At 38.3% G+C, this 13,581-nt stretch overlaps 1 protein-coding gene across 3 annotated transcripts; it reads left to right on the top strand.

Moving 5' to 3' along the window:
* Positions 1–732: 732 nt before the first annotated feature.
* Positions 733–8,633, top strand: LOC149002459 (uncharacterized). Of its 3 annotated transcripts, XM_089137861.1 has the most exons (6): positions 733–996; positions 1,958–2,093; positions 2,741–3,124; positions 3,238–5,266; positions 5,789–5,995; positions 8,039–8,633. In XM_089137861.1, exons 3-6 carry the CDS (start codon positions 2,835–2,837, stop codon positions 8,354–8,356), a joined length of 2,844 nt encoding a protein of 947 aa, XP_088993987.1. In that variant the 5' UTR covers positions 733–996; positions 1,958–2,093; positions 2,741–2,834; the 3' UTR covers positions 8,357–8,633. The 3 variants fall into 3 exon arrangements, with proteins under 3 accessions (XP_088993987.1, XP_088993989.1, XP_088993986.1); XM_089137863.1 differs by lacking the exon at positions 1,958–2,093 and having other exon boundaries at positions 2,764–3,124; XM_089137860.1 differs by lacking the exon at positions 1,958–2,093.
* Positions 8,634–13,581: the final 4,948 nt, after the last annotated feature.

The following is a 13,581-nucleotide window of genomic DNA, read 5'->3' as shown; positions in this document are numbered from 1 at the left end:
TGCCTAAGTTTTGTGGATTATTTCCTAGGTTGGTCGATGTGGTCTGATCACTTGAATTTCGGGACTAGGTGGATTAATACTACATTAGGTTTGTGGTTTATAATCTAAAGATTCAAACAACAACAAGAAGATGTCTATTTTCCAACTAAAGTGTAGGCCGCAGACTTACATTTTTACCTTCTAATCAAATTTATTTGAGATTACATAGATATGAGGATATTTTAGGTCCACCCCAGTTCTTCTAAATTTCATATTTGAATTAAATTACTTCTTCATATAGTAGCATTTAACCCTTTCATTGGATATGGCCATACAAACCTTAATTGATTTTCTCAATGCTTATCAATTATTGCGACTACTCCTGACTAGTCTAATGTAATCATTTCTTACCTTATCCTTATTAGTTATGTTATATATTTATTTTACAAATATTAACTCAAATTGATCAATCTAAAATTTATATTGGCACTTATAAAACCCAAAACCTTTACCAATAATGTGGGTCTAGATTCAGGGTTCCTAGGGCTCAAGGGATACGAGGAGGGGGGTGTGTAGGTGTGGAGAGACAAAGATTTGACCTTTTCCCATATCCATGGCAGTGTAGTACAATGAGATCAATATCAAGGGTAATAAAGGAAATACAAAAGAAGAGACACCCATAAACCCATGAACCTACCGCTTATAGCGGTGAAAAGGGATACTGTCGTATATAATAGAAAACCCAGGGGCTTTTAAAAGGAATGTGGAATCCTGAAACGATCAACGATTATTGGTGGCCGCCATTTTCAATTTTGTATTTCATTTCATTTTCAATTCTTCGTTTCTTTTCACTTCGGCGTCCTCACTTCTTGCTCATTCACCCCTTCGATGAATGCTAGTCGCTACTGTTTCTTCTTCTGCTCTGGATTTTGTTAGAAGCGCTGAGAAGTCAATCAGGGGTTTTTAGTGCTCATCGGATACAGAGAATCTTGCTAACTTGTGTTCAAATTCTTGATAGTAAGTATGCTTCAACAACATCTTGAATACCCATTTTCAACTTTAATTCAGTTCTTCCTGATAAACACTGTGTGTAAATCCGCTTAAATTTCAAAACCCCCATCCAACCATCATAATGTATTGTGAGTTTGTTTCTTCGATTCCTGAACTTCAGAATCTGTGAGGAAAGAGATCACTATTTGTTTGCAACTTTAAATGCTCTAAAACAGCTTTAGATTCAAACTTCAATTGTTGGATTATTGTGGATTTCCTATCTTGTGAATCAAGCATGGGTTTCAGTGGCTGGTGACAGAATCGAATAAATCCTGACGTGTTTCTTGTTTCATCTTTGAATATCTGTTTTATTGAGTTTCTTGTATTTATGTATGTTGATTCGTGAAAATGATCTTGATTTGGTTACAAGATTGGAAGTCGGATACCTGTTTTTAGGGGCTGGATCTCCAATATCTACTTTGTACCGAAGTTTTGTGGAGAAAGTTTTATTGCTTCGTATCAAGTTCTACTATGAAAGTTATCAAGTAAAGATTGGATCGTGGGTTGGGTTGGTTCTGATTCTCTTTCATTTCTTGTAAGAGGTGAAAATTAAGCGTTTTTAGGTGTTAACGTTTTGATTTATGAAGTCGTTGGAAGGAAAAGAAGGTTATCTGTGTGATCTCTGAGCTTCGTGGGTTTCTGGCCAAATATTCCAATCCTGTAGAATTGTTTAATATTCGACATTAAAGATTGCTGGTTTGTATATACTTGACCTGTACTTTGTTATCCTGGTATTCTAAAATGAGGTACGAGGTTAAAAATCCATTCATTAATTCGTTCTGTATTGTGTTACTGTGTTCTAGAATCAACGCTAAATCGCATATACTCTGCAATTAATTTGCTTCTTGAGTTCATATCTACTGATGGAAGTTTACTTATAGCTGATTTCAATGACAAATATTAATCCATCTCTCTTTATGCATGGCAGGTACAGGGAGACCTTCCCTACTTGTATATTGCTACTTCTATGTCTGGATTTTGTGAATGTTTTAGGAAATTGCATTCCTCATGTTCTGGGTAGTTTCAGTAAAGGGAGATTTTGCCTTTTCTCTTCTGCACCCAGGGTCTGAAGCACAACTTTTGTTATTCAATTATAATTTTTTATTTTTTATTTTTTTTATTTTTTGGTGGTGGTGAGTTGCTCCTTGGGGTGTGTTTGGAAGGTAGCTTTGTTTTACAAACAATCTCCGAAACCTTATTTTCTTGTTTCTGAGAACATTTTGTCTAGGTCTATGTAGTCTTGATCTCTATAGCCTCAGTGTGTCGCCTTTAGAGTACCATACTGGGGAGATTTATGTGAAGGACAGTTTCTGATGTTAAGGTCCCTGGATTTCCTCATTTGTTTTTCTCCTGTTTCCGGAATCCATTTTCTGTAATTGTTTTAATCTGCATTATGTCTGAGATAACACCCTCTTATTGGACTTCTGCGTGTGGATATCTTTCCTGATAATAGCAGAAATTTGAAATAGGCATGTAATAGGGAATGTTACTTTTGGTCTTTGTTGAGATCTTTCTAAAATCCATGAGTGCTTGAACTCTCTCTTACAATTTCAACCTGTGTTGATTCCATGTCAAATGCTTATATTATGCATGTATTAATTTGTACTTTTGTAGTATATACAAACCTCCATTTTGTTACCCAATCCCATTTTTATTCTTTCGTCTTATTAATTTCATCTTTGCCAACCCCTGACACTTACTAAATGAGCAGAGGGTTGGCCCTTGTGGATACAGGAAAAGGTTTCTAGCAAGGAATTTTTAGCTTCCATGTGCTACAGTGTACACATCTGTTTAGGGATTTGCAGATGAAGAAGTTATTCTTTTTTAGGTCATCTGCATCTAGCAGCGGAAATAGCAACCCAGCTCCTCAACCAAATAGTGAAACGGTTTTCTGCGACTCCCCATGGGAAAATGGAACGAGAAAACAAGTGACCGACAGGGTTCAAGGTCCTTCAGCTCTTAGAAGGAGCCTCTCATTTTCTTCAGTTGTCTATAGTGATGGCCTGGGTGAGAGAAAGTTAACTCACTCAACTTCACCAAGTAAATCTCCTATGAGCAGCAGCATTCTGCCCCAGGACTTGGACTTTCCTGTTCGGTAAGCTATTTTGTTCAATCAGTTTTCTACAGGTTTAATTATTCAAAGTCTGTTCTCATGCATGAATTTCTTCATGATTTTACTAATTGCTTTTGAACTTTGTTTTGTATCAGGCGAAGTTCTCTTACTCCAGAGAAGCAACAATCCAAAGCTGGAAGAGTTGATGGAGATACTAATCGAAAGACATATCAAATGCAGAAACCTGGTTCTCCTAATTCATCTAGATCTTATCAGGAATCATCAAGGAACTCTTCTTGTAGCTCTGACACAGTCCCTTTTAAATGCGATTCAACTTGCTTAAATCATGCCTCAAGCAAACCACTAGACCTTTACATTGATGGTGAACAGCAGCAGGAAGGAAACTTGAATACGAAGAATAGTTTGTCTCAGAGAAACCTTTTATGTAATGGTAATGGAGGTCGTGGCCTTCCCCCTCGAGTTCAGCCCTCAGTGCCACCTTCTCCAACAGATGGTAAATTGAATGCCAGATCTTACTCCTTTGGGGAAAGGAGGGAGACAAACATTAGCCATTCTTCCAGAGGGTTGAAGAGAAATGACTTTAGAGCTAAACCTCTACAGAAAAATGTAAAAGACAACATTGAGAGACTTCACAAAATATCCCCCCAAAAACCTAGGTCAACTTTCAAGGATCTCAACCCCGACACTCCCACTACAGTTGAAGACATTTTTGACTACTACTTAGATGCACATGGGCATCCAATCGCTGATGGGGTTTTATCAAAATGTTGCATGTCAGGTGGTTATGATGGATCCTTGATTCAGGAACATCAATGTTTTGCTTGTAATGCTCCAGGAGGTCTGCAGTTAGTGCAAACAGAAGATGACATCAATGATAAAGAATTACATAGGAAAGCAAGAGAAGCTGCAGAAAGGGTGTTGCTTCTTTCGGAAGAGGATGAAAACGAAACCCTTCTTCGAGATAGTGGATTCAGTATATCTACAATCTTCCAGAAAATCAAAACCCTCACTGAGGAGAGGAAAAACCTGGCTATTGAGGTTTCAGCCCTGTTGCAGAGTCGAATCGCTGAGCGGACCTCTAGTCACGATGCCTTAAAAGCATCAGAGCTTGAATTGAATTGCCGAACGCGGAAACTGGAGAGGGAGAAGAAAGAGCTGCAGTCGAGATTAGACAAAGAATTAGACAGAAGATCTAGAGACTGGTCCTTTAAGCTTGAAAAGTGCCAATCTGAAGAACAGAGGCTCCGAGAGAGGGTAACGGAGCTAGCAGAGCAAAATGTCTCCCTCCAAAGAGAGGTATCTGCCCTTAATGGCAAAGACATGGAGAGCAAAAGCCGGATTACAGATAATGAGATTCAAATGAATGAACTTATGGTAAGGCTAGAAGAAGCAAGAGGGGAGAATGAGGATCTAAGGCAAAGTCTGTTTGAGCTGAAAGAGCATGTTCAAGCAGCTGAAGCAGATCGAGATTGCATTAGCAGAAACTACAAAGATAAAGAGCAAGAAAACAAGGATTTGCAAAAGGCTGTTACAAGATTACAGAGGACCTACAGTGAACAAGAAAAGACAATTGGTGGGTTGCGACAAGGACTTGCTGAGGAAATTGAAAGGAAGCAATCATCGGTTAAGTTTGACAATCATATCAGTAAATTGCAGATGGAACAAGTAAGATTGACAGGGGTGGAACAGTCTTTAAGAAGAGAGGTGGAATCTTATCGACTTGAAGTTGAGTCCCTCCGGCATGAGAATATTAGTTTGTTGGATCGCCTAAGGGCCACTGCAAATGATGATGGGTCTATATATTTCAAACTAGATCAGGAGCTGTTGGCACGAGTTGAATGCTTACAGAAGCAGGGCCTATCATTGCTCAACGAGTGCAGCCAATTAAGTGTTAACTTATTGGAATTCATCAAAGGGAAAGCAGGCAATTCTTCAGACTCAGTAGACACTGAACATGATCAAGAATCTAAGAATGGATTTGATGTTTACTTTGTTATGGAATCAGATATGAAAGTCCAGGGTTTTAAGAGGGCATTTGAAAATATGAAAAGAAGTCTGCAGACTATAGCTGAAGTATTGCATGAGAAGTCCAACACAATACCTCTTGAATCTCAATCCCAGTGCAGGGAGGGTGGTGGGGATGAACATGGTTGGGTCCTCCAGGTTAATTGCTACTTATGCTTGAAATTTTATTGATGGAGATCCTGGACAGAAAATGCAAGGTCCAGTTATCAGTTCCAGATGGTCCAGAACTGGACCAGTTTGAGCAAGTCTAACAGTTCTACATGGGCCAAAAAGATGTGAAGCCAATTGTTGGAAGACTTGTTCGATCTGTTATTGTATTGGCCTCTTCTTGGCCCTTCTAGAAGACATTCTTGACTTGCTCGATCTGGTCCAGTTCTGATCCCCTGGAACTGGTTCTGGGTGACAAGTAGGTATCAACGCACCTTGGTCGACATGGGTGCCTTTGTTGCCTAGAAGGATAGGCTAGCTCACTTAATTTGTATCACCTTGTTTTTTAACTCTCTCCAATGCCTAGGCACAGTGACAACAATGCTTGGTTGTTCTTCTGTTCAGGATCTACATCACGTTTTCAGTCAGGAAAAAAACTGGCTGCAAGAATATTTCTTCTTAAATTATCAAACTAAAAGAATATTCTTCACTAATTGTACTTCTTTTGTCTAGGGTGATATTGAATTCAAGATCAAGGCAGAAACTCTACTAACAAGTTTATTGAGAGAAAAGTTGTATTCAAAGGAACTAGAAATTGAGCAATTGCAAACTGAGGTTGCAACAGTTGTACGGGGTCATGAAATCCTTCAATGTGAAGTTCAATCTTCTCTAGATGCCCTATCTGGTGTTTCCCATAAGATGAAGGAACTTGAAATTAAGGTGAGCATGGGTACTTTAATAGCTGTCCTATTTGTCTATTTCTCTTCCCATTTCATCATATGTGCATACAGTTACTTAACACTAATTTATGCAAGCCTTTGTTTTGTTATTAGTTATCTTCTGTCTTGACTCAGTTGAAAGTCAATCCATATTTCATAACATGATAACTTCATTTTTCTGGGATGCATATTAACAATGCTATATCTTTTGCCTTTGCATCATAAGAAAAACATAAGTGTGAATGACTTGTATATTCTTTTCTCTGTGGTTGCATCCTTAATGCACTTGTACTTAACACAGACTTGCGACTGAATTAAATGGCTGTCTTCGAAGTTGTAGCTCAACTGTTTAGACTCCACTTAATCCCCAGATGTGTTATTCTTCTTCTTTGTCTTGTGGGAACCAGATGACAGATTTTTAAGATGGGTGGAACTTGTGGGACAGTAGCTGCCCTCCATCTTGGTTCTGTTTCACAGTTTTAGCTATGAAAGGTTTCTGTCAGAAGGTTTGGATAAGAGTTAAGGCACTTGGGTTCAATTTGGTTCTCCTGGAAAATATTATTGTATATTTACTTTTCAAACTAATTTATGAGGGAAGAATTCTTATAGAATAACTTTGAGCCTGTCAATTGTTTTCTCTTTTTTGAGGAGGGAAGTGTAAAGAACAACAGAAACCTGGCTGGTGGAGCCCCTGTTTTTTAGGTGTTATGCACATATATTTGGTGTTGGTCTTGAGGAAAGTGATGCTATAATGCATTTGAAAGTGCTGACATCCCATCTCCTTTTGGTATTTTGAGATTTCCTTCTAACATAAGTTGAAATTCATGTTGAACTGGAAGTATGAACAGCTTGAGCTAGAGAAAAATTGGTGACTTCAACTCAGTTAAGAAATCAGATATTGAGGATCTGAAGACAAAAAAAAAAAAAAAAAAAAAAAAGAAGCTGGAAGTTCCAGAAATGACATTTGGAAAATCTTTGGGTTGAGGTGGGGGGGGGGGAGAGGTGGTAGAGAAATTGAATTCATCTTGAACTGGAGGGAGAGGCAGCTTGAGGGAGAGAGAAAGGGATGCAACTGTTGCTGCTATGGTTGGTGGTTTGGGTGTATGTTCTTCTTGGAATGAATAAGTGAACAGTTGCCGCTATCAATTGCTGGGAATTTAGTGAGAGAGCTGCATCAAGTTTCCCACTGAAGGGAGTGGTACAGAAATTGAATTCAACTTGAACTGGAGGGAGAGGTAGCTAGAGAGAGAGAGAAAGGGATGCAACTATTGCTGCTATGGCTGGTGGTTTGGGTGTATGTTCTTCTTGGAATGGATAAGTGAACAGTTACTGCTATCAATTGCTGGGAATTTAGTGAGAGAGCTGCATCAAGTTTCAGACTAAAGGGAGTGGTACAGAAATTTAATTCATCTTGAACTGGAGGGAGAGGCAGCTTGAGAGAGAGAGAGAGAGAAAGGGATGCAACTATTGCTGCTATGGTTGGTGGTTTGGGTGTATGTTCTTCTTGGAATGGATAAGTGAACAGTTGCCGCTATCAATTGCTGGGAATTTAGTGAGAGAGCTGCATCAAGTTTCCCACTAAAACGCTGCATTGTTTCAGAAGAGAAATTTGTTGGTATGTTGTATTTTATGATTTGGCCAAAGGCTTTATACCTTGGTAGGAGATCCCACTTTTCTTGGGCTACAAGATGAGACCAAGGGAAATACCAAAAATAATACACTGACATGACTGAGATCTCAGTCAAGTCCAGATCTTCGTTGAAGCCTCCCTTTTTACATCCTCTCGCTCAACCTCAATTTTTTGGAAGCTTGAGATTGCCCCTACCATGCTTTATACATGTTCATCTATGGTGTACGGTCAGTGTTTTCAACTGTTGGGAATGAAAACCATGTACTCTACAGTCACGTCCATCCAATGCTTGAAAGATGTCTGCTGTGTACCTTACTTTGCTTATTCTTTCATAACAATTTGTTCCTCTCCCGTCCTCTTTTACTAACTGTATATAATGCTGTTTATGTTAAACCATAACTGTGTAATAAACAGATGCTAAAGAAGGATGAGAGCATAAACCAGCTTAAGTGTGACTTGCAAGACTGCACAAAGGAGTTGACAATTACAAAAGTAATATTGCCAAAAGTTACCGAGGAGCGAGACATGATGTGGGAGGAAGTGAAACAATACAGTGAGAAGAACATGTTGCTAAATTCTGAAGTCAATTTTTTGAAGAAGAAAGTAGAAGCTCTCGAAGAAGATCTCCTTCTGAAAGAGGGCCAGATCACAATCCTGAAAGACAGTCTTGGTAGCAAATCATTTGACCTTCTCTACAGTCCTAATTCTATGAAAGAATTCATAATCGAATAAATTGTGGAAGAGTTACATAAAAATCTATGCATGTCATGAGTAGCTTTTACTGTTAATAAGATTTTTAAATCTTTTCTGCTTTTCTGTAGATATTTGTATTCCAAGATTACCTCCAGGAACTCGATCTGTCCTATACAGTCACACAAGGGTGAAATGACTCTTCTTGTAAAGAACTATATGAAGACCTGGGTCTTGGCCTCTTGGGAGCATCTGTGTGTGTATGCTGTCTTTGTTGTTGTTATTGTTTTCTATTTTTTATTTTTTAATTGGGGTTGGGGGGGGGGGGGAGCTTAGGAAATACAGACTTCAAGAACATAGTGGAAGAAGTATTTTTGGGCCCTTAGACCAACTCAATAAATATATCTATCTTTCAATCAGTTTTTGCTTTATGTTGGGATATATTTGCCACAGCTGAGAGGCCAAGACTGACATACAGCATCACTTTGTACTTCAGTGTTGGGTAGAGAGAAACTTACGCAGATGGAATGGAAATGATTGTGGGTTTGCGAACTATTTGCAGTGTATGATGAATTGTATTTAATTAAACTTATAGCAGATCCCCTGGCTTTTTATCATTTTGTGTACTGTGTTCTAAGTTACAAATTTGATTTTAGTGAGTCACAAAATCAAACAAAATTTCATGCTTAAGATGATTAATGCTTATTATCTTTCAATTTGTATTACTTGTGATGTAATCAGTTCTAGTTTGTTGTCTAGAAAGAGCAAGTAGTGTAGTTTCAAACAAAATCCTCATTCAAACTAGAAACTGTAAATTACATTTTGTACTTGGGAGTCAGATTCTACTGATCTTCATTCTGTATATATGTGAGAACTACTTCATTGTTTTCAGACTTAAAGCAGATTGCACTGAATATTACATGTGGTCATGTTGATGGAGTGCCTTATGCCTTGTGGATTTGAATCTGCCAGCTGAGTTTTATATACCTTATGGACTGGTTCAGAGTGAAAATGTCATTATGTGACCTCAACATCTGTGTTCGTTATCTTGATCAAATATGAACTAGCTATGGATGGCAATGGACAGGTTTTAGACAGTTTAGTTGTGTCTTTTGGTTCCAATGGATTGGATTACAAGATCTCAATCACTGGAATGGACCTGTATGAATGAACGACACTTCATTCGTTATTGAAGGTCTGGCCCTGAATCTCATTGCACTGTTGCGCTCTGATTTCTGTGCAATAGAAAATTGAAGGACAATGCAAATTATCAAATATCAGTTGTGAATGGAAAAAATAAGAGCAAATTAAAAGTAGGGAAAATTTCTACATCCCTTGGATTTGATAATTGATACAAAAAATAATGAAAATCTCTCATAATTGAGAATGATAATTGATACCAAAAAGAGTCTTTCAAGTCAACACTTTAGTCACTTAAAACCTAGATTAACTAAAAATCAACCCAATTAGAAGTCCCAAACTGGCCCAACCATGAACCAAGAAGAATAAATACAACACATTGGTCCTTCCCATGAGCCAAAAAAGAGTACAAGAAATTTACATTAGAGTCCCTTATTTTGGGCTTAAACTCAGGTTGGGTCCCTATTGTCGTAAACATTATGTGTGGGTTATGTTCAAACTAACACCATTACAAAGATGAAATGATCATATATCCTCATCTTAAATTAAAAGAAATAAAATTACAATTTTATCTTGATACCCTATTCTAAAAGACCATATCAATCACCATCAGCCACACCCTGATGTAAATCACCTACCACACACAAAATAATAATAATAATAAATAAAAAAGAAGACGACCACCACTGCCCCACCTTCGCCTTGTCGGAGAATATGGAAACCCATGAATGAAATCAATACTCGAAGAACATAAATGAAGAACAAGAAGAGATGATTCTGATTACTTTTAGGGATCTCAGGGAACGAGTATTGACTGAACGGGGGTGGCCATGAGGGAGTCTAACCCTCCCGATGAAGACAACAAGCACAAGGTTCTTCAAAGTGGGCCCTGGCCGGTTGGGAATCGACCTCTCTTCATCTGGCAATGGCATCAGCACCTGTAGCTCCATCAGGGGGTTTACTCGCTCCCTATCGCTCCCTATCTAGGTCTCCCTCTATCACATCCACATAGCCGGTATCAATTTGCTTGAATACACAAGGGAGTGATCCACAACCACAAGATTCGATTTCAAGTCACATCACACTCCATTCCACAATAACATAATCATGAATAAGAATAAATCAAATGTTTAATATTAAAGAATAAATATCAAAAGAATATTAAGGATTTCAGAAGGATCTCAAAACAATGTAGAAGCCAAGTCAATCTGATATACACATTTGCTCAAAAATGGGAAAATTAAACTAGGAAAGAATCAGACTCCTAGGGTCTACATCAAATATGTGTTTTTAATCAAATGGTAAATATGGAACTCAAATGTTTCGGTTTCACAAATAGTTTTGGTCTTCCTGAGCGTATGACTAATCTCTGTATGCACAATTGTGACATGCACATGTGTCACTGTGCATCTCGTCACTAGAGTAATTTGGTATGTCATACACATCGGTTGCTGATGTCTTGTACCCTTGAAATGTTGAGGCATCTAGATCTGCAATAAAATCTACACACAATTCCATGGAGGATGAGTTCCAAAGAATTCAGTGAGTAATTCAAATATATATGTCCATCATTCAAGCATATGAAAAATAACAACATGATGAAGTGATAGTGTTACATCCCCCCAGTTGGTACCCATTTATCCGAATACCTAGAGGTGTGATCCACAGCCCTAAAGATCAGGTCTCAGCAATCACCAACCATTCCACATAGTAGTCCAATCATGAGCAAGAATAAATCAATGTTTTAATATTAATAAAGAATCAGAGTGCGGTAGTGATGTTAAATAATCAAAGTGCAGAAGTAATGTCAAATCTAAAGCATACAGCTGGAAAGGAATAATGAAAATGTCAAAATTATCCTAAGTATTACATTAGGTATGTGTTCTTAAGTAAAATATAGTTCTTAAATTCAAAAATCTCTGCATTGCGGATGGTATAGATCATTTCATGAGTCGAGCTAATTCTAGTACATGCAGTTGAGACACGAACATTCTTCATTGTGAACGTCATAATTTCCAAAATGTTGTACGCCGTATGGATCAATCATTGGTGTCTCGTATTCTTGGATTTTGATGACATCTGTCTCTTTAGCAAAGTCTAAAACAACATTGTCCCAGAAGGGTGAGCTCAAAAGAACTCAGCGACGAGTTCATAAACAAATAACCAATATCATAGTCCACATCAATACATTACATGATGCAATATGATAATATAAAGAAAAAAAAAAAAAAGAAAAAAAAAAAAAGAATGCAACCATACTCTAACAAATGCTAGTCTCTAATGGTAGACAAGCATTAAGATGGAACACTAGCATCCTCTAGGTAGGTCTCGTCACTTTGATCTCTCACAGGTTTGTTACCGGTCTTGAGATCCCGGGTAAGGGGTCAAGGCATCCCTCTCGGACTATTGCCATGGCTGGGTTTACGTCATCACTCTCTCACTGCCATTGGTATGAATACTGACTCGTGTCAGGGTTATACCTAGCTCAATGCAAGTCAACTGCACAATCACATCAACCTAGCTTTAGAAATTTCCCCTCATGCATCTCACAATCTTAGTTCGGTGTCCTTCCCTACTAGAGTCATCATATCCTATGGCACCAGCTAGCTCGGACTATGCTGACTCTTAACCTTATTGGTCATCCACATATAATGGACAGGAAACTCTCATGTCTTCTCACGGGTTGGCTACCGGTCTTGAGCGCCCACCACCTCACATTTTTGCCGCGGGTTACTCGACATCAATACCCACACCGATAGGTGTGAAATGACGGGGTTTCTAACCAAACTCAACTAGACTTCCTAGTTATGACATCAAGTGATCATGAAAAGTGCCAAGGGGCATCATAGGTTGTGTCCCATACCACCTCCACTGATGTCCCAAGAAAGAAACACCCAAACAGTATTCCCCAATTCACAATCTCAACCTACATTCGCATTACAAGATGTATTCAATCACATTCTCAAGCCACAAGTCATTCTAAGTCCATACAGAAGTCCATACAGCCAAATGTTGATCATATATCAATAACATCAGTAATCATATATATTCTAAAATTCTAGAGTCATAATAATCATTCTTAAACCCTAAAACAATAATATGCAATCATATAATCAAGTTTTTAGCAATCAAGAATGTAACAATGGTAATGTGCAAGTGAACATCCTCACCTTGCTATCGATTTGCAACCTTGTAAATTAGGTCAAAGAGTATGTTCATGCTTCTCAAAAAGTCTTATTAACATGTTGGTTCAAAGTTAGAAACAACCCTAGAGGTGGTGAAGAAAAGAGAAACAAACGACCAACTTGGCAGTGGGTGGGTTGGTTGGGTGGGTTGCCTAGGGCTACAAGAGCAATCAACCCAACCATGAAAATTGCCAAAGCTTGGGTGAATTCCTGGTGGTAACTAGACCTTTGTGTATGAACATATTTGGCTCAGATTGATAGGAAACTTCCCATTTGGGTTCTAAACTACTCCAAAATTATTTAAAAAATTTTGTAATCATACTAGAACATTATCTAACATAGTTTGGAGATCAAGCATAGCAAAAAGAATGGAAACCTAACGATTCCTATATTAGGTCTTCTCCGAAATCTAACTGCAAGGTTCACAAATGAGTCAGAGTGAATGGGGATTCACTCCTAAGCAAAGAGGATAGAAGAATTAGGTATTATAGCAAGTAGAAACCTCTTCTAGGTCTTGGTAGTAGGAGCAATCAATCAAAAGAAGAGAACTAGAATGAAGAAGATGAATACTAACCTTTTAAAAAAATGAAACGACGATCAGAAACCTTGACGGATACTTTCCACACCATCCTTTACCTTGGGGAGGGTTCTTTTAAGGAACTCTGATGTTCTCTGACGGCTTTAGAACATAATAACACGTTTTAGAACAAAAAGCATTAAATAGGGCTTCAAAAATCACTTTTCCAAAAAAAGCATTTTTTCCTAAAGCTGAGTGGGTCGCCTGGAGGCGACCAGGTAGGCAACCCACCCCTGGTACTTCTGTTCCAAGAGTGAAATTGAGGCCTTGAATGCCCTAGCTTAGTCTTGGGTCTTCTTCTATGCTATAGAAGGGTCTTACTTGATTTTCCAAGACCTTCTACACGTGTCATCACTGTACTCTTA

The sequence above is a fragment of the Hakea prostrata genome, chromosome 10, assembly GCF_041222555.1.
Source record: "Hakea prostrata isolate BN-2017 chromosome 10, UWA_Hpros_2, whole genome shotgun sequence".
Taxonomy (NCBI): Eukaryota; Viridiplantae; Streptophyta; class Magnoliopsida; order Proteales; family Proteaceae; genus Hakea; species Hakea prostrata.
This window is presented reverse-complemented; position numbering and strand designations above follow the sequence as displayed.

Excerpts from the sequence above, each read along its gene's own strand:
- LOC149002459 (XM_089137863.1), top strand. The coding sequence starts at position 2,835 with ATGAAGAAGTTATTCTTTTTTAGGTCATCTGCATCTAGCAGCGGAAAT. Across the intron at positions 3,125-3,237 it reads GACTTGGACTTTCCTGTTCG|GCGAAGTTCTCTTACTCCAG; the intron begins GTAAGCTATTTT and ends GTTTTGTATCAG. Across the intron at positions 5,267-5,788 it reads AACATGGTTGGGTCCTCCAG|GGTGATATTGAATTCAAGAT; the intron begins GTTAATTGCTAC and ends TCTTTTGTCTAG.